This window comes from Phoxinus phoxinus (genome assembly GCF_949152265.1).
Source record: "Phoxinus phoxinus genome assembly, chromosome: 12".
In the NCBI taxonomy this organism is placed as follows: domain Eukaryota; kingdom Metazoa; phylum Chordata; class Actinopteri; order Cypriniformes; family Leuciscidae; genus Phoxinus; species Phoxinus phoxinus.
The window spans coordinates 30562922-30583256 of record NC_136887.1 but is presented as its reverse complement, the minus strand read 5'-3'; the positions used below and the strand labels follow the sequence as shown (position 1 = coordinate 30583256).

Below are 20335 nucleotides of genomic sequence, written 5' to 3'. Positions count from 1 at the left end.
ACAAGCGAGACTTCATCGGGAGAGTTCACAGGGTGTTCTGTTTCAGTTTGTTTACAAAACTCCATATTGAAAAAATCCCAAAAGGGCGATGAACTGTCAGACCGTGGATACTATGAACACAACACTGTTAGAACTTTAGATTTTGAAGTTTAGTTGGCAGGACAACACAGAGATGCCAAGGCTGTACATTTGTTCCAATTTCAGGAATTGCGAATGAAACTTTAATGAGAATTTGATTTGTCCAAGTGGTCTGACTCCAACAACTGGAGCTATAATCAGGAGGCTTATGTTATGTAGATACACATTCGGCTGATTACCGCAGTGCAGCAGCCTGCATGGTCATCTGTGCGTGTGTGTGTGCGTGTGTGTGTCTGAGACTTGCTGGGCAGACAATCATGACCATTTAACTAATCAGAGTAAATGCCATACAGAGCCATTGCCCTGATGATGTCACAGCACTGGAGTCGTCACTTTGAGTGCTTCCATCTGGTTAGACTGTTTAGGGGCCGGAGAGCCACACTTCACTTATTCTTTTGTCCTCTCCCATTTTCAGGCAATCTGGCCACTCTTTCTGTCCTCTTTTCAAATGTAAGATGCCTTTTTATCAACCATTTTCAAAGATGTGAGTGGTGCTTTGCCTGATGTGCAAAACTCCCTACCACAGTGTAACAGTTTTGGCGAAGCTACTTAGATAATGTAGGCTATATCTACCTGGAGTTTTGAAAGAACAATCCCAATTAGGGCTACAGCATAACATTTTATGAGTAGGCCTAAATGTATACTAAATAGCCTACTACAAAAACACTCTTTTTATTTTTATTTTATAACTGAGTTGAAAATATAGGCCTACACTGCAGGGTATCGAATTAGTTATTTCATAGGCCGTTCATTAAAATGATTCAGACTTTCCACATACAAATGAGAGAGGACCAATTAGGACGAACCGATTCATTAGAATAAATCGGACATTCCAAATCTACACAGAGAGGACCATTTAGGACGAACCGATTCACTGGAATGAATCAAACTTTCCAACGTAACATTTAGAAGGAATCGATTCTTGAGAGAGCGAATCACTTAGGATGAATCGATTCATATGAAATACTCTGACCTTCCAACGCTAAGACGACCATTTAGGTGAGCGTGTCTGTTTATATGTCTAATCAGACAACAGCAATAAGTGTTTTTGGTCTCGCTAAATCGCAAAGCTTTCGATGAAGTTCACTAGCGCTGTAAAAGCTACACTATGACAGTAACTTGGGTCGCTCGCTACTTTAAGTTAGCTGCTCCCCAGTTCTCTTACGTAGAGTTCTCTCGTACTGCGTCGAAGAACGCTACGGGAAAGATATTTCTTTGTCGAGATTGAAGCCAAAAATTAATCCTTAATTTTGTAATATTGTAAAACGCTTTTCTGAAGCATACAACCTAGGCGGAGCAATACAGCTCACCCATTGGCTGCTCTGCCAGAAAAGCACAGCCTATGCGAGGCCAGGACGCTGACCAATGAGGACGCTTCGCGCCCTTCTGCGTCACCTCCCGCCCAAACAGGCGTGGCCTAGGCCTATAAATACGAGCATAGCTGTCTAACACGCCGATTTTCTTAAATTCACGAAGCTGCACGCATCGTTGGATTGGATTCGAGCCACCACAGCCGTTTGGATACAAGCACCTCAGCAGGACGCGCCTCTTACCTGAAGCCGCTGGTCATCGCCGCCTTCAGCCGCCGTTCCCTGCTGCGCTTCTCCGGCGTGGAATATCCTTTACATTATGTGTGTGTGTTTTGTGTGTGTGTTCGCCGTCGCGTCACACAGTTTTTCCACACTAAAAGAGCCGAGCGTCTTTTTCAAGATGTCTCGCACCTCCTGTGGCTCGTGTAGAGCCCCGCTCAGCGACGGGGACCACGTGCTTGTGTTTCCTGCCTGTGAGTATCACGCAGCTTCAGCTCTCGTCGATGGCGGCTGCCATCGCTGTAATTTGATGCCTACGGTGACTCTGCGGACTCGCCTGGCGTTCATTTACTGAAGCTGCACCCTTTTCCGCCCGCTGTAGTGCCGCGCCGTGAAAAGCGCCGTGCTCAGCGGAGCCCGGAACCTCCCTTCACCACGAGGTGCTCGCCGCTGCTGCCGCTAGCTCCTCCGCCCGCTTCGCTGGACTCTCTGACCGACGGACAAGGGCCGCTGCGTGCCGCCGCGTCCGTCATGGATGAGGAAGATGAAGCCGTGTCTGTGAAGGACGACTGCTGTTCTCTCCTCGCTTCGGGTAGCGAGGGATGGGCGAGCTCCGAGGATCTCCCCTCCCCCGCCGCTCGTGAGCGTCGACGGAGAAAGACCAGCATCGATGCGCTTACCGGCTGGATGGCTGCTTTTCTGCAGAGGAACGTACGTTACCGTCCTCACGACCCGCGCCTTTTTCTTCCTGAATTCACGAAGAAATCGCGGAGTCCCGGAAAGCCCCGTTTTCAGCCAGGATGCGCATTTCTGCTTCGAGGAAAGCTACAGTGTTAAAATCCTGCCGCGGCCGGATTTCACTAAAATGTCTCGCTCGCACAGTCCCAACATTCGCGACCGTGCCAGTGTATTTTGCAGTCACCAAATCGGCATCAATGCCCGTTTGCCTGCACACAGACGCCGTTTTCACGACGCCCCAGGTAAATCTGAAAATGTATTTACTGGTGTCCCGGCCACGGCCGATGGTGTAATGTGTGTATCCGTAATGCCCACGACCTAGTGCCCATTCGTACACACAAGCACAGCCCTACACAATACAGGGCTTGCACACATAAAATCGACTCGTGTCGGTTGTGCTTCACATGTAAGCTAGTGAACGTGCCCGCTTTTCAGTGCCCACAATCACTACACACTGCATGTCCCGTGGTTTCTGTAAAAACGAAACGAATGCACGGTCAGTCGGTTCTGATAGACAGTACTCTCTGTGCTACACAGTGTCCCGGCCATGGCCGATGATGTAATGTGTGTAACTGTATGCCCACGACCCAGTGCCCATCTGTACACACAAGCACAGCCCCGCACAATACAGGGCTTGCACACATAAATCGACTCATTTCGATTGTGCATTATATGTAGTGAGCGTGCCCGTTTTCAAGCGCCCACAATCACTACAAGCTACATGTCACACGGTTTCTATGAAACGAAACCTATGCACGGTCAGTCAGTTCTAATAGACAGTACTTCCCAGTGCTATAAATGTACCCGCGTTCACGCACCCACATTTATTCTCAAACATGCCGAGCCGTACGGGGCTCGCACCGCGCGCTCCCTCTTTCAGCTGAGAGAGCTGAGAGCGCGCGCGGGCTGCCCGCTCGATTAAGCGCGCCCCCGCATCACGCTGCAATGGCGCCCATGTTACAGCACACGACTGCTCTCGTGTCGCCGCCATTTCGCGACCAGAGCCCGGTTTTTCAACCCGTGCAAGCACAGCCCTGAACAACACAGGGTCTGCACACATAAAATCGGCTCATGCCGATTGTGTTTTACATGTAGTGAGCGTGACCCACTGCCAAGTGCCCACAACCACTACACACTGCACGTTCCGCGGTTTTCTATAAAAACGAAACTAACGAACGGTCAGTCAGTACACAAAAACAGTGTTCCCGGTGTTATAAATGTGCCCGCCACCAAGCGCCCACGTTTATTCACAAACATCACGAGCCCTACGGGACTCGTCCCGCGCGCTCTCTCTCGACACAGAGAGCTGAGCGCGCGCGGGATGCATACTGTGTTAAACATGCCCCCCGCCTCACACGCCACGGCGTCCATGTCACAGCACACGGTTGCTCTCGTGTCGCCGCCATTTCGCGACCAGGGCCCAGATTACATTCAACCCCTAGTCACACGTGCAGATGCATGGGAATGACTTCCCGGGGTCTCAGAATGGGTGCTAGAGACTATAAAAAGAGGCTATTCGCTACAGTTTCATCGACGCCCTCCCCGTTTCACGGAGAAAGTCGAAACTACGGTGAAAACAGAAGTAGCACATCTACTTCGAGCCGAAATAGCGAAGCTATTGAGCAAAGGGGCCATAGAGCCTTTATCTCAAGCTCAGAGCGAAGGGGGTCTGTACAGCAGATATTTTCTGGAACCGAAAAAAGACGGGGGTCTCAGACCCATTTTAGATCTCAGGCATCTGAACAAAGCGCTGACAAAGCGAAAGTTCAGAATGCTCACGACCAGAGCTATCCTCGCGCAGATTCGCCGAGGAGACTGGTTTATGGCAATAGATCTGAAAGACGCGTATTTTCATACAAATTGCGTCACGTCACAGGCGATTTTTGAGATTCGCCTTCGGGGGCCAGGCATATCAGTACACAGTCCTGCCATTCGGCCTGTCTCTAGCACCTCGTACATTTACAGTGTGCATGGACGCGGCGCTGGCACCCCTGAGACTCCGCGGCATTCGAATTCTGAATTATTTGGACGATTGGCTGATTCTAGCTCAATCACCTTCAGAACGCATCCGCCACAAGACCCTAATTCTCGATCACCTCGAGTGCTTAGGTCTGAGAGTCAATTGGGAGAAAAGTTCACTGTTTCCCAGTCAAAGGATCTCCTTTTTAGGACTGGATCTGAACTCACTGTCTATGACAGCACAGCTGTCATCACAGCGCAGGCAAAATACCCTGCAATGGCGAAATCCTTCCTCAGCGGCCACATAGTGCCACTCAGGAGATTTCAGAAAATGCTGGGCCTCATGGCCTCAGCCTCAACAGTGCTGCAGTTGGGCCTGCTGCGCATGCGCCCACTACAGTTCTGGTTGAGAGCGCGCGTACCGCGCCGAGCATGGTTACACGGTCGTTATCGCCTCAAGGTCACTCAGGAATGCATTTCAGCCCTGACACCATGGAGAGCGTCAGACTGGTACCGGTCAGGTGTAAGCCTGGGGACTTCCTCGAGCCTGAAGGTGGTGTCCACGGACGCGTCCACCTCAGGCTGGGGAGCACTGCTCGACGGCAGTCCGCTCTTTGGCCAGTGGTCAGAGCGAGCCGAACTACCGCACATAAACTGCCTGGAAATGATGGCAGTGGACTTTGCGCTGAGGCGCTTCTGTCCCCGGATAAAAGGACACCACGTCCTGGTCCGCTCGGACAACATGTCGGTAGTAGCCTACATAAACCGCCAGGGTGGCGTGAGATCCCGGAACCTATTCAGGTTAGCGGAACGCATACTGGTGTGGGCCCAGCACAACCTGCGCTCGTTAAGAGCAATGCACGTGCCAGGCCACTTGAACGTAGGCCCGGACAGACTCTCACGGAACAACGTTCCTACGGGAGAGTGGTCCCTACACACACAGACAGTGCGTCTGCTGTGGAAAACGTTCGGCAGAGCGGAAATAGACCTGTTTGCAAACCAGGAAAACGCTCATTGCCCAGAATTCTTTTCGAAGAGCGCGAACGCGCTGGCCAGAGTCTGGCCCCGCCGCCCGCTCTATGCTTTTCCTCCTGTCTCACTCCTGCCTCAAGTGCTGGAGCGTATCAAGGAGAGCGGATGCTCAGTACTGCTAGTTGCTCCATTCTGGACGAATCAGACCTGGTTCCCAGCTTTGATGCGACTGAAAAGTACTGCCCCGTGGCCGATTCCAGTGAGGAGAGACCTCCTCTCACAGGCCAAGGGCTCGATTCTGCATCCTCACCCCGAGCTTTGGTCCCTACACGTATGGGCCATAAACGGGTACCCGCTAACCTCCCAAGAGGAGTGTTAGACACGATCGAACAAGCTAGGGCTCCGTCTACTAGACGGCTCTACGCTTCCAAATGGTCGGTGTTCTCTGGATGGTGTTCAGATCAAGGTCTGTCACCACTTCAGTGTGGAGAACCGGAGATTCTCTCCTTCTTGCAAGAGCTATTGGATAAGGGAAGAACCCCATCCACGCTCAAAGTCTATGTGGCTGCCATATCAGCGTTCGTTAATCCAACGCTTGGCCATTCACTAGGCAGGAACGACCTGGTGGTCCGCTTCCTGAGAGGCGCCAGGAGGTTAAACCCTCCAAGGCCTCCTTCAGTCCCCGTTTGGGACCTTTCTACAGTGTTGAACGCTATGAAAGGGGCCCCTTTCGAGCCTATTCACTCAGTTGACATGAAACACCTGTCTCTCAAGACCGTGTTTCTTTTGGCTCTCGCTTCAGTGAAGCGTGTGGGAGACTTGCAAGCGCTCTCAGTGAGAGCTTCTTGTATGGAGTTCGGGCCAAACGACTCTATAGTCGTATTGAAACCGAAGCATGGGTACGTGCCTAAGTCCCTCAACACACCGTTCAGGGCTCAGGTCATCTCCCTGTCGGCCATGCCGGCCTCAGAGGACGGAAATAGCTCCCTTTGCCCGGTCAGGGCATTAAGAGCTTACGTGTCCCGCTCCGCTGTTTTTCGACAGACGGAGCAGCTCTTCGTTTCGTTCAGCGGGCGCTCCAAGGGACGAGCCGCAACGAAACAGAGTCTATCTCGATGGGTAGTGGACGCCATTGCGCTAGCCTACGCATCTAGAGGCTTGGAATGCCCTTTGGGCATCAGAGCACATTCCACGAGAGGCATGGCCTCTTCATGGGCTTGGTATAGCGGAATCTCGTTACATGATATCTGTATGGCGGCAGGCTGGGCCTCCCCGTCTACATTTATTAGGTTCTGTAACCTAGAGGTTCCTGCGTTGCAGGCTAAACTGCTCTCGGTCTAGAAGACTATGTATAAGTGTTCCTGCCCCGCGCTGCGGCCCAGGTCACTTCAATGGTAATATGTACAAGTGCTCCTGCCCCGCGCTGCGGCCCAGGTCACTTCAATGCCTAATATGTATAAGTGTTCCTGCCCCGCGCTGCGGCCCAGGTCACTTCAATGTTTAAGCATCACTCACTGACAATGTGTCCCATGAGCATGCTATTACCCTTCATATATATCTATATTTACATATATATGCTATTATGCCTTAAGAGGCACTACTATAAGGGATGATGCTATTTAGCCGCTCTCCCTATACTTCTTGGGGTAGGCGCTTGTATACCAGGGCGCGTGCGCCCTTAGGTGTCTGTGTCGATCCAAGAACACGCACGGCGGTTTGCATAGGGTTCCCGTAGCGTTCTTCGACGCAGTACGAGAGAACTCTACGTAAGAGAACGTACTCGGTTACTAACGTAACCTCGGTTCTCTCTAGGAGAGGGAACGAGTACTGCGTCTCATGCCGTGCGTGTCCACGCTGCGTCGCTTCATTGACGAAAATCGGCGTGTTAGACAGCTATGCTCGTATTTATAGGCCTAGGCCACGCCTGTTTGGGCGGGAGGTGACGCAGAAGGGCGCGAAGCGTCCTCATTGGTCAGCGTCCTGGCCTCGCATAGGCTGTGCTTTTCTGGCAGAGCAGCCAATGGGTGAGCTGTATTGCTCCGCCTAGGTTGTATGCTTCAGAAAAGCGTTTTACAATATTACAAAATTAAGGATTAATTTTTGGCTTCAATCTCGACAAAGAAATATCTTTCCCGTAGCGTTCTTCGACGCAGTACTCGTTCCCTCTCCTAGAGAGAACCGAGGTTACGTTAGTAACCGAGTACGTTTTGGGTGGTTGCCAGGGCATTGCTATGCGATTACATTGTATAGGCTACATTTTTTTCACCTCCCACAGTTCCACACTGGTTTTCTTTCCTCGATCAACACAAAGATTTTCCATTCGCCTTTTCCTCTTGTTCTCTGTTTCTCCTCTCCACTCATCCCTCGCTCAGCTCATCATTGCTTTACGATGGCAGTGACCTTTTCAGTGGCACTCCACTATCAGACTCTTATCTCACTGCCAGTGTAGCCGAGCGGTCATTTATGAGGTCACTTCACAGAAGTGGACATTAGCGATAATGTACTTCCAGTGACTCAGGTGTCACACTAAAGCGAAGGCCAGCGCGCGCACGCACGCACACACACTTATGCTCGGCATATAATCATCCAGCTCTGTGTACAATACATGACAGAGATGTGGACGTTGTAACAAATTAAAATGTCCGTAGGTGGAAGAAATATTTTGCTTGATGAGAGAAAAGAAAAAAAGAGACAATATATTTTCTTCAGAGTATTACACACACGTCACACACACACTTTCTCGATCCCACTTGGTTTGTACGCTTGTTAGTTCCACTTGAAATGGCAAATGACAAACAATCAGAGGCAGTGAAGCAGTGGCTTACCAGCTCACAGAACCAGCCAAAACAAAACAAACAAGGCAATTACTGCAATTCACACTACACCAGTTCTCCATGTTAAACACACACACGCACACACAGATAAACACAAAGGCCTTTGCAATTATAAACATTATTCTCATCTCTCGCAATCTATTTTTGACATGCAAACTAACACTACACATATACATAAGCGCGCGCGCGTAGCCTAGCTCGAGCAGCGGGGATATACACGGCACATTAAAACGACTAAATCCACTGAATAATATTTTTTTCTCATCTCCAAGGTTATGAAGAGAAGGTGGAGAAAATCTCCTAACTGATTTTTTTATACATCACTGGCTTTGATAACCTGAGGCCAAAAGAGGAAGTTGGCAGATGTGTTTAGTTTACGGCCCGTTTGAATGTCCCCCTCTCAGAGATAGAACAGCTTGATGCCTCTGTGCTACACAAACACACACACAAAATCATAGTCCTGCTTCTTAAGTAGTTTTAGCACTATTGCTTTAGTTCATGTAATTAATTCATAGCTATTATTAATTGCTAAACGACTAGGCCTATACTCACAGAATTTGTCAGCAGGAAGAATTCAGCAATGTTTGATGCAGTTTGATCTCTATTGCACACTGGTTTGATAGACCTTTTTATGACTGGCGGTAAATTATAGGCCTAAAATAGATCAAATGATAGCATGCATGAACCGTGTAACAAATAAACATTTGGCAAGAGACAACTACAAATTCAAAGTTTTATTTGTCATAGACTGTCTGAGTCATTCTGTGAACACAATACAACATTTGATGAAGTGTGCTAAATCTATCTAGGCTATCTATCTATCTATCTATCTATCGATCGATCCATCCATCCATCCATCCATCCATCCATCCATCCATCCATCCATCCATCCATCCATCCATCTAATATAATAATATTTTTATTCTATTAAATAAAAACACAAAATGAACAACAGAAGATTTCCATGATCAAATAGGCCTATGTATTCATTTTCTCATTGACACCATTATACATTTTTTATTCGAGTGCAAAAGACAAATTTGAATGGATAATGAAAACAATAAAAGTAAAACAGTATAATCTATATCTGCACATTTTTTATCCTCCCCCAATCACAAAACTTATTTACTTCAAAATAATAGTGAGCTGTAAATGACACAATTAATAGGAAGTTAGCTGGAGTCTTCATGTTCGAAAGTTGTCAGGTTCTTCGCTCATTTAGGATTCATATTTTATTTTTTATTTTTCATGCCTGGCATAGCCACCACATCACATAAAATAGACAGAAAAACAGTTTGTACATTTATTTTGTACTATTTATAGATGATTAATTAATACAATAATTGAATCTTAATGCTAATGAGAAAACCCCATAACCCCGACATTTTAGTTCGAAATATTTCATCCCATCACTTAGGCCTATTCAGAATAACCCATATTAATTAGTATTAATTCAGCTTGAGATGACATAATGCAATTTCTTAAACTGCTTAAACACATTCATTGTCTGATAGAAGGTTTAAAAAAGAAATTTACTTAAAAAATCAGGCAGCTGCGTCATAGAATAACTCTTACAGTGTGCATATACAGAACATTTAATTAGTACTATTTTCTGTTTGTGATAGGGGTCAAATAAGCAAAAACAGTGATTTATGAAGCAGATCAAATATGAATGTTTGCCGAGGTGTGTAAATGTTTGTTAGTTATGCATGCAGTTATTGATATTTGTGGTTGCGGGCCCCTGATGAAGGATCTGGATGGTTCAGGGGAATGTAGCTCGCCCTGACCCCTGCTGGCGTTTTATCTGACCACAGCAGTGGCTGAAATCCTTAGAGATTCTTCTTGCCATAATCCTGCTGAGATGCGTATGTCCTGCACACGGGCCAGAGCCTGTTTAATCATCTGCCAGGGGAAAATCGCAAGTCTGATAACTAATAGCACACCTCTCCTCAACAAACATTTATGCATATTTATACACTACATTCAGCACTATTAGAAGTTTACAGCAGTTCAGCAGCATTTCCACCAACATAAAAGCTTGAGGTGGGATTTGACATGTTGAAAGCTTGAGGCTTTGAACATTTGAAAGTGAAGAATTTAAGACATACATATTAGTATTGCAACCTGTAGTGTAAAATGAATTGCAGTAATATATTTGTCTTCGTTTTTTTAATGAAAGTTCAAAATAATAATAATAATATTAAATTTGATTGTGTTTCTAAAACACCAGTGTGAATGTGGACACTATCAAAAGCAAAAAGAGGTTTGAGTCCACTTTAAAGCCCAACTACAAAGTCAATGTGAATTTAACTTAAAATCTCAGAGGGTACTTCAAGTAAATATTTTACGTCTAAGGGTATCTTCGACTGACACAAAAAGTTTGGGAACCCCTGTATTAGCTAGTAAATGTATAAATTAACATAATAAATGCTTTAAAAGTGTTTTTCATTGATAATTCATGCAGTTACCTAATGTTTTAAATGGAACCTTATTGTAAAGTGTTATGAAGTCCACTATCAGGGCCTTGTCCTTGCTGACGTTCACCTCAACTTCCTGTAGATAGGCTTTGTCCTCGTTGTCAGCATCAGACCCATCACAACAGAGCGAGAGAGAGAGAGAGAGATGGCAGAGAAAAGGAGGAGGGTGGGGTGGAGGAAGAACAAACATGTCCCTTTGAGATAGACTCTAGTACTAATATTGACCAGCACGCTTCAGAAAACACAGACGCACGACTCCGCTACAGTAATGAAAGTCCCACAAAGGACCATCGACACGTTTTATCAGCAACCTGAATTAGCAGCGTCTGTTCACCTTGATTGCTAGTGTTCGTGTGTTTCACTCACACACACACAAACATACTCACTCACCACCGCACATGCAATCATCCAGCAAATAAGAGCATGTGGTACCAAAAAAAACAAAACACAAAACACGTTTCATGTGCTAAGCAGGTACGAGTCCAACTGAAACACACACAAATGCACATGAATAAAACAACACAGCTAAAGTTGGTGAGCTTAGAGATTAGAAATGTCATTTCAGACTTTAATCAGAGGCTTTGGTTCCGTAATATTTTCCTGCCTGTAAATCGAATAGATTTGAGGTTTCTCATCCATGTCTGTACAATCTTAAAAACAAAGGTATAAGAGCCATTTTAGGGTTACCCAGAGAACCTTTTGTCAAAAAGTTCTTAACATTTACTATAAAGAACTTGATTTATTTATTTTTTGCAGTGGAAAGGTGCCATTGATGTTAAACTATCTTTAAGAGTGTAGCTGAATGAGTTACACAATAACCACAAACTGCTGAAACTCCTAACCTTAGGTATGAGGCTACGAGCAATAATAATAGTGATGATTTCCTTTAACTATTAAGTATCTTTAATATGCAGTAGTTTCTTCGAATCCGGTTTTAGTGCAGCCAGAGGGAGGAACTCACAGACACGTCAGTCACGATTTCCCCAGGTTAAAACATCAGGGAGCCTCTCAGCTGAGCAAGCTGTTCCTCTCTCTAACACACTTACTGTTTACTATTTATTGTGGCGCTGATAGGCTTTTAAGAAATGATAGTTCTTCCTGCACTTAAGATGGAAGTTGCTTTATTACCTCCTGAATAAATGAATGAGTAAATAGTCAAAAGAACAAATTAAAAATCAACATTAATCTGCTGAGAAATACATTTTTTTTGTAAAATTTAGTTTTTTGTACAAAATATATCGTCCAGGCTGATTGGCCAATATTCAAACATTTTAAGATGATCAACTGCTAATTGCTAAACATCTAGTGTCAAATCAAATTAACCTGTGTGTGTGTGTGTGTGTGTGTGTGTGTGTGTGTGTGTGTGTGTGTGTGTGTGTGTGTGTGTGTGTGTGTGTGTGTGTGTGTGTCCAACTCTGCCATTACTATTTATGAATATATAGTTTAATAATAGAATTTCATTGTTTTAGCAAGGATGCATTAAATAAATGGATCAAAAGGGACAGTAAAGACTTTTACAGTTTTATGTGCAGATAAATGCTAGTTTTAAACTTTGTATTCATCCAATAATCCTAAAAAGTATCACAGTTGTGTGTGTCCAACTCTGCCATTACTATTTATGAATATATAGTTTAATAATAGAATTTCATTGTTTTAGCAAGGATGCATTAAATAAATGGATCAAAAGGGACAGTAAAGACTTTTACAGTTTTATGTGCAGATAAATGCTAGTTTTAAACTTTGTATTCATCCAATAATCCTAAAAAGTATCACAGTTTCCACAAAAATAAGAAGCAGCAAAACTTTTTTCAACATTGATAATAATAAGAAATGTTTCTTGACCTGCAAATCAGCATATTAGAATGATTTCTGAAGGATCGTTCCATCCGTCCGTCCGTCCATCCACCCATCCATCCATCCATCCATCCATCCATCCACCCATCCATCCATCCGTCCGTCCGTCCGTCCGCCCATCCATCCATCCATCCATCCATCCATCCATCCATCCATCATCAATCCATCCATCCATCCATCCATCCATCCATCCATCCATCCATCCATCCATCCATCATCAATCCATCCATCCATCCATCCATCCATCCATCCATCCATCATCAATCCATCCATCCATCCATCCATCCATCCATCCATCCATCCATCCATCCATCATCAATCCATCCATCCATCCATCCATCCATCCATCCATCCATCCATCCATCCATCCATCCATCCATCCATCATCAATCCATCCATCCATCCATCCATCCATCCATCCATCCATCCGTCCATCCGTCCATCCATCCATCCATCCATCCATCCATCCATCCATCCATCCATCCATCCATCCATCCATATTTGTCTACAAAGCTAGTTTCAAACATTTAGGGCATAAAAGTATATACTGTAGCACTCCTAAATGCCAAATGATTAAAGTTCATTGCAGCGCTCTGAAAGTTAGTGTGAGTTTTTACAGGGAGAGTGACAGGACTGAGGATATGAGTTTTGACATTGGACAGATTGTGTGTCCCTCGGTGAGCCTCGAGGAGGCAGAGGGGCAGGATCAGCCTCTCCATGAGGCGGGGCGGGTGGGGTATGTGTGTGTGTGTGTGTGTGTGTGTGCGCGCGCATTTCAGGACAGGCTCACAGATGTGCGTGACGACCCCACGGCAATGGAACTGCTGTCGCTATGAAGCACACATTGCATAGCAACCGGATAACATCAGTCAGATAGGCCTGATTTCAATGTTTAGATGTAAAAGGTTATAAATTAATTAGCCAAAGGCAGACACAACGCTCTGTATAAACAAGAAACACAGTAAGATCCTAATACAACTTAATTATGCTTGTCATAAAACTCCCCAGGTATATGATCCTTTTTTTATCACCTTCAAACCTGACGCTGGATGAAATCATCAATCCACAGGTGACACAACCAGCAGGTCACATTTTCCACAAGTCCAATTTGTGAAAATGATATGCACAGACTGTAAATCAAATGAACTGTTTAATATTATTATCCTGGTGACTGCAGTACGTGTGACAATGTGAGGCGGATATGATATGACCTTCGCTACATTAGGAAGTGTTGATGTGTTGATTTCCACACAAACAAACTTTAATTGCAGTACGGATCGCACATCTCACCGCCAGGAAAATCGAAAGATGCAAAGGATGCAAGAAGGGAGTGAGAAGAGGAAATGCCAGTTGTCTGTTCTGTCTGCTTTTTCTTTTCTGAGAATTAAAAGGCTGTAAGGCAATGGAGGGATTTTCTCCCGCTAAAAAGTCAGAGCTGCGGGCCACACTGAGAACTAAGCCAAGCTTCTGCCTTTCATCTGCCACAGCATCACTTTACACTGACAAACTGTGTACCTGCACATCACGCATTCGCTAAGGTGCCGTTAATTCAAAAGCCGGTTCGTAAAATACCGTCTTTGATCATTTTCGTGTCATTTATGCTCCAGACCTACATTTTATTGTAACTTGGCCAGAGCTGAAACTCTTTAAGTCACTTGCCATCATAATTTTTTTTTTTTTTTTTTAACTCAGATGGTGTTTATCCAAATTAGACATGCATATTCAAAAACAAGGTGTCATGGTAATGTGCATTTTTAGGATGAGTCTAAAGACAGATTTTTTTAACACATACTAAAAAAAATGCATGTTTTAAGAATATATCTTGAGATAATTTATTCACACTTGATAGCTTAAAATCAAGTGTGGAAAAAGATGCGTTTGGAATGGAACACTGTTGCCTGCAATATGTATATATATAGCCTATGCAACGATACATTTCAAATGACAGCATGGTATATTGTTGTCATATGAACAAAAAGGAACAGTATAATAAGAAATGTATCTAGAGTAGCAAATCAGTATATTTGAATGATATCTTAAGTATCCATCCATCCATCCATCCATCCATGCATGATATATTTGTCTACAAAGCTAATTTCAATCATTTAGGGCCTAAAAGATATGAACTCACCTCACCACCTTGTATGTTTCATTTGGTGAGTTTCATCCAGTTATCATAAAGAAAAGAAAAAATGTTGTGAGTAAATAAATAGTTATATTGGATTTTATTCCAATTTAAAAAATAAACTATAACATAACACATGGAATGTCCAACAACAACAAAACAAACCACTGCTGTTTTTCTCAGTAGACAGTTTTATGGTGCAGGGGTCATGACCTGTGACAAACTCAGCCCAGCAGGACACCTAATAAAGCATGTATTTAAAATTTGTCCCCACTTGAATAAAAACACAGGATGAGCTCTATATGTCCTGCTGTTTTGTACACTGAATAATTAAAATATATATAAATCGTCGAATTTTCACATATATTACTCTCAAAAGATAAAATCAAAACATGTTTTTAAAAAGTAACACTGTGTCCAAGGGTGCTGAATGACGTCCACTGAAATAATCACGTGCGCGGCTGCCACCTGCTGGTGAAGAGCGGAACGTCTGGGATTACTGTTGCCCAATTACGGCAAACCCGTTTTAAAAAGTTACATAATGTGTTAATCTTTAAACGAATGCATACATGAATGATTATACATGTATCAATCTGTATATAAAGTCTTGTTTTTGTAAGTCTCAGTATCATCTCTGTTTAAGGACTGAAATATGAGAATCCGCCCACTTTACTCAAGTGTGTCCAATAGTGTCTCTAGAGGAGTCATGAGGTTTATTTTAATGACCTTTGCTTGACTTTTCAGCCAATTTACAGGTGTGGACAGTCAGCGACATGGAGGGACCTCAGCAACAGCAGGTTTGAGCGAGTTTATTTACTGTGTGTATTTATAAACAACATACTTCTGCCAAAACTTTCAACTTTGAGCAATAGAATTTGTCGCAAGAGGAGTTTATTCGTGTAGCATCATCACTGTTTGACGATAAAGAGCACGTCAGCTCATCGATATAACATTGTTAGCATTACATCACCTCTTTAATTTGATTGCTGGCAGGTTTTGAACCCGCAGAGACTGAAGTCACTAAAAGAATGGGTGCAGAAAAGCTCCATCACTTTAACACAGGTCAACGGGCAGAGGAAATATGGTGGTCCTCCTCCGGGTAAGTGCTCTTGAGTTGAACTAAGATCAGACGATTGCAATTAAAACACAACCTGTGGCATTTCAAGCTCTTTTATGTGTCATTGCATGAGATTGAAGCTTCATGTGGATGAAGACGGAGCTGTAGCACATGGCATCACTTAAAGAAGCCTCTCGTCTTCCTTTATAACATTGAGCAGAGCAGAAGCAGGCCTCTCTTTTCAGAGGTTTTTAGCATAAATCTTCATTTTGGGTTTAAAATAGCTTGTCAAGTAGGAATGATACATTGTAGCCATCTGATGAAAGTTTGAACCATGCCTCTTTTGTGCTTTGCCTCTACCCCATTGAAACATGGACACCTGGAGATCAATTAGGCTGCAAGCTCATTGCTGCTCAATTAATGCTGATTGGAAGGTTTTAGATTAATTTAGATGGTTGATGACCATATAACTACTAGCTAATAATAACTACTAGCTTAACTCATCTAAATTTCAAATATTAAGCTGTCAGTAATAAAATAAGAACAAATAATCAAATTATGAGCAATAAGTCAAACAGTAGTTTCTCAGGTAGAGAAATGTAATCAAATGTAAAGTAACATTCTATAGTCTTCACTGTAGAAATTTAATTTAGATTGATCCTTAAGTTGCAAACAAGAGCAGTGAGTTTTTTCTTTCTGTTGTATCAAATTACAATATCATTTGTAATTTGTAATGACTATATTGTATTTTATTTATCTTATTTTATATGTATTTATACTTTATAAATATGGTATTTCATATACATATTGACTTAATCATTACTAATAATAATTAATATGATTATTAATTTTGATCTATTGTCATTATGACAATTTTAACAGGATTGATGCATAAATTGCCCAAGGTTAAGTCTTTGATTTCATACTGCTCTCATACTTTTTCAACATTAATCATGAAGTCCTTCTGAAATCTAATTTCATTCACATTTGTTTTTGCAGAAAAGATCAAATATTGCTCATTTTGACCTTTCCTTTCTTCTTCTTCTCCTCCTCCAGGCTGGCGAGGTCCTGCTCCCGGCCCGGGGTGTGAGGTTTTCATCAGTCAGATCCCGCATGACGTCTACGAGGACCGTCTGATTCCTCTCTTCCAGAGCGTCGGTGCTCTTTATGAGTTTCGTCTCATGATGAACTTCAGCGGGCAGAACCGGGGCTTTGCCTACGCGAAGTACGGCGACCCCTTCACCGCCTCCACCGCCGTCATGACCCTCCATCAGTACCCTCTGCAGGAGGGTGTGTGTCTGACGGTCCGCAAGAGCACGGAGAAGCGGCAGCTGCGTCTGGGGGATCTTCCGACGAACGTGAATCAGGCGGAGATGCGCATGGTGCTCCAAATGATGTCTGAGGGTGTGGAGGACGTCCTGCTGAAGTTGGCCGGGCCCAAAGGGAGAGAGACCGTGGCTCTAGTGAACTACTCCTCCCACTATGCAGCGTCCATGGCCAAGAAAGTGCTTGTAGAAGGTATGCTGTCTGGGATATGGAAATATTCTGGTTATGAAATTAATGGGTTTATAAAAAAAAGAAAGTATCGGTGCGCACTGTTTCTAAACTCCCTGAAACGCCTCGATTGTAGTCTTTGAGTTTTCTTCCGTGAACGTACACGACACAGTATTCCTCATTTAAATAATTCCCGCCCAAGGCATACGCAAAAAAGGGGACGAGGCCTGGTTTAGTTGCACTATTACTTTTACGAAATGCGCTCAAAGCAATTGACTAATCACAACACGTTGGTCCAGCCGACCAATCAGAGCACATTGCGCTTTTTAGAAGGAGGGGCTTCATAGAGACAGGAACTAAACAGAGCGTTACATACTGACAGACTGGGAAGAGAGAGGAGCTGCAACAATGTCAAATATGTGAAAACTAGTGTTTGTTGAACAGTCAAGCATGAAAACCTATTCTAGTACACCCCAAAAACAAAATCAAGACTTTGAAAAAGGGGAATAATAGATCACCTTTAATATTGGACATATTACGTCACCATAGGGCTGGGTGATATGACTGAAAAAATTGTTACGGCAAAATGTTTTATATCAGTCGATGTAGATAATTATCACGATAAATGTCAAATCTTTAATTCGTTCAAGTTTAAAGGCAGATTTTTGCTCCCAAGTGAAAGTTGCAGAAACCAGACTGTGGATTTAAGGTACTCTTTATTATAAGAACATGACAAACACTTGCCAAACAGGTGAACATTTCACAAATCTGAGGTAGAACATTCAAAACATTTTTGAATTCTTTTTTTTTTTAAATGCAGTCTTTTTTCCTAAACAAAATAAATATCTTAAAGGAAAAAAAATATTTCTTAGTTTCGTGCAATGAGTGATTGTTTCAAATCGTGAAACAGGTTTGTGTTGTCTGACTTTGATGGCACTGAAATATTAATAATATTACATGTTTTGTCTCTTAGAAATGCACATTTGACATTGCTTTATTTGACAGTAGCAGTTGGGTAGTAGCTTGAGTTGGGATAATTTGTTCATTAACAAAAACAGTAACATCTATAAAAATTGTAACAACCTAAATAGGAAAAAATATATATATTCTAACTGTTTGAGTTAGGACTCTAGTTTTATTAAAATGTAACCATTGGTCATCCATAGTATCATATATATAACTGATATATTTGCATGAAAAACAGTAGCCTAAACACTTTTAGTATAAATATAAATGCTGTAGGTTAATAACATGACTATATAAAAAATATAATAAAATTCGATATCCCACATTTCTGTCACAAAACCATGGTGCAGTTAGTGTTACTACTGTAAATCCATGTTACATGATGGTGATTTGTAGATCAAAAAGCCTTCTAACTGGATCGTTCATAGCACGTTTTGCTGTTGAGAATGTCAGTGCTGTTTTATCTGGTTTAAACTTGTTTAACTCAGAGACATTTGTGGTTTTTGCATTTGTGGACATCAGCGGTTTTTAGTGGTCACATGATCGAGACCGATAAGTGAGTAAACGCATCTGCCGTAGTAATCTTGTGCTGCGCTGCATTTTGAGCAGAGCGAATAAATGCTCCATATGGAGCAGTTCAGTGGCGCTGTTTCGTCCTGCAACTTTTAGGATTTTATTGATGAAAAAAAATTTTATCGCCCAGCCCTACCATAAAATAATAAACATTTCTTATGTCATTCCAGCTTTTAAGAAGCAGTGCGGCATTTCCATTACCGTCAGTTGGACGTCCTTCTCCAAGTCCAAGCGTATCAAGGAGAGCGGACAAGATGACTGCTTCACCTCGCCTGGTCTGAAACCCCTCAGTAAACCCTCCCTCAGTCCTCCACACCTGTATCCCCAGCTCTCTCATCATGATGTCCCAGCACACCCCACTCGCCTGCCCTTCTTCCGGGCCGTGGGGGGTCCGACCGCCCCGGTGAGAGATGAGATGATGGCTCAACCCCCCGTGAACCGCGACCCCGTGTCTCAGCTGCAGAGGCTGTGCGAGGCGAACAGACTCGGCACACCGCAATACGAAGTCCGTTACAATCACACTGGTCCCGACGGCTTCTTCTACTTCGCCTTCAAAGTCCTGATCCCAGGCCTCCCTCTGCCTCTGTACGGGGCTGTCCAGATCCTTCCCAGCACCAGCGCTCCAGCCACGAAGGGGGAAGTTTGTCGGGCCGCCGCCGAGCAGGTGATCCAAACCATGCGCAAGGTCTCAAACTTGCAACCTTTCTAAAATTCGAGCTGCTTTTGCTAATGTAATGTAACATTATCAGTTTTACGTTCAGTATTATGGTTTGAAGGCATGTACTGTTCTAGTTTCAGATGAATGAGTGGAAATTTATGATACACGGAAGCATTTCATTTACTGTTAAAAAAAGAAAAACGGAACTAGGCAGTGAATTTCTTTTAATTTTACAAGCTCTTGAATTCAGCACTATGAGAGTGGTTTGAAGTATTATGTTCTTGTTGATATAATGTTTTATGATATTTTAACTATGTAATATTAATCATTTATGTTTAGGCAGCCTCATCACATTTGGTTGACTGCATGTTTTCACAACTACTTCTTTTGAATGTTTTCACCGTATGGCTTTTCACGATTTGTTTTGCGTGTTTGTCACGATTGCTGACTTTGCATGGTGTGCTGTTGTTTCCTTGTTTGATGGGTTGTACTGGCTATAAATGACTTTTGTACAGTAAATAAGTTCAAAAATAATACTTGTGCAGGCTATTGCTCACGTCCCTGATTATAACATCCTTCTATCGCTCATACTTGTGGTACGAAGTTAAAAGCCCTAACATAATTATTAAACTGACTACAGATATGAATGGCATCTCAAATCACATGGGCTGAGGAGAAATATGACATATAAAAAAAAAAAACTCAGTCAAGGCTGCATAATTTGGCCGGAAATTTTATCGATCAGTTGTAGTAAAAAATTTAATTATTTTACAGCTGTAAAATTCGAATATTTATGGCTCTCTTAATTAAAAGATAAGCATAGAATTTCAACCTTAATGGTGCATTTTGCATGTGGCATTAAAACAGATCATAAAGAAAAGACAAACAAAATATCTTAGTTACTCATTTATTGATAGATCTGACAACCCGAGCACATTTTAAAAGAGCAGGCAATGAGTTC

At 43.3% G+C, this 20335-nt stretch overlaps 2 protein-coding genes across 3 annotated transcripts in view; one reads left to right on the top strand and one right to left on the bottom strand.

The window, feature by feature from the left end:
• The window catches only part of gfra3 (GDNF family receptor alpha 3), a 38709-nt gene extending 29906 nt beyond the window's left edge, over positions 1-8803 (bottom strand). The window contains exon 1 of the mRNA XM_079630353.1: positions 8723-8803. The gene's annotated coding sequence lies outside the window, so the exon portion shown is untranslated. The remainder of the gene's footprint in view (positions 1-8722) is intronic.
• Positions 1066-20274, top strand: dnd1 (DND microRNA-mediated repression inhibitor 1). Of its 2 annotated transcripts, XM_079630355.1 has the most exons (6): positions 1066-1137; positions 15049-15141; positions 15371-15423; positions 15620-15725; positions 16740-17201; positions 18887-20274. In XM_079630355.1, exons 3-6 carry the CDS (start codon positions 15400-15402, stop codon positions 19423-19425), a joined length of 1131 nt encoding a protein of 376 aa, XP_079486481.1. In that variant the 5' UTR covers positions 1066-1137; positions 15049-15141; positions 15371-15399; the 3' UTR covers positions 19426-20274. The 2 variants fall into 2 exon arrangements, with proteins under 2 accessions (XP_079486481.1, XP_079486480.1); XM_079630354.1 differs by lacking the exons at positions 1066-1137; positions 15049-15141 and adding an exon at positions 15152-15241.
• The last annotated feature ends 61 nt before the right edge of the window (positions 20275-20335 follow it).

Coding starts and splice junctions, on each gene's coding strand:
- dnd1 (XM_079630354.1), top strand. CDS start 15,196: ATGAATGATTATACATGTATCAATCTGTATATAAAGTCTTGTTTTT. Junction 15,424..15,619: donor AGGGACCTCAGCAACAGCAG/GTTTGAGCGAGT, acceptor GATTGCTGGCAG/GTTTTGAACCCGCAGAGACT. Junction 15,726..16,739: donor ATATGGTGGTCCTCCTCCGG/GTAAGTGCTCTT, acceptor CTCCTCCTCCAG/GCTGGCGAGGTCCTGCTCCC.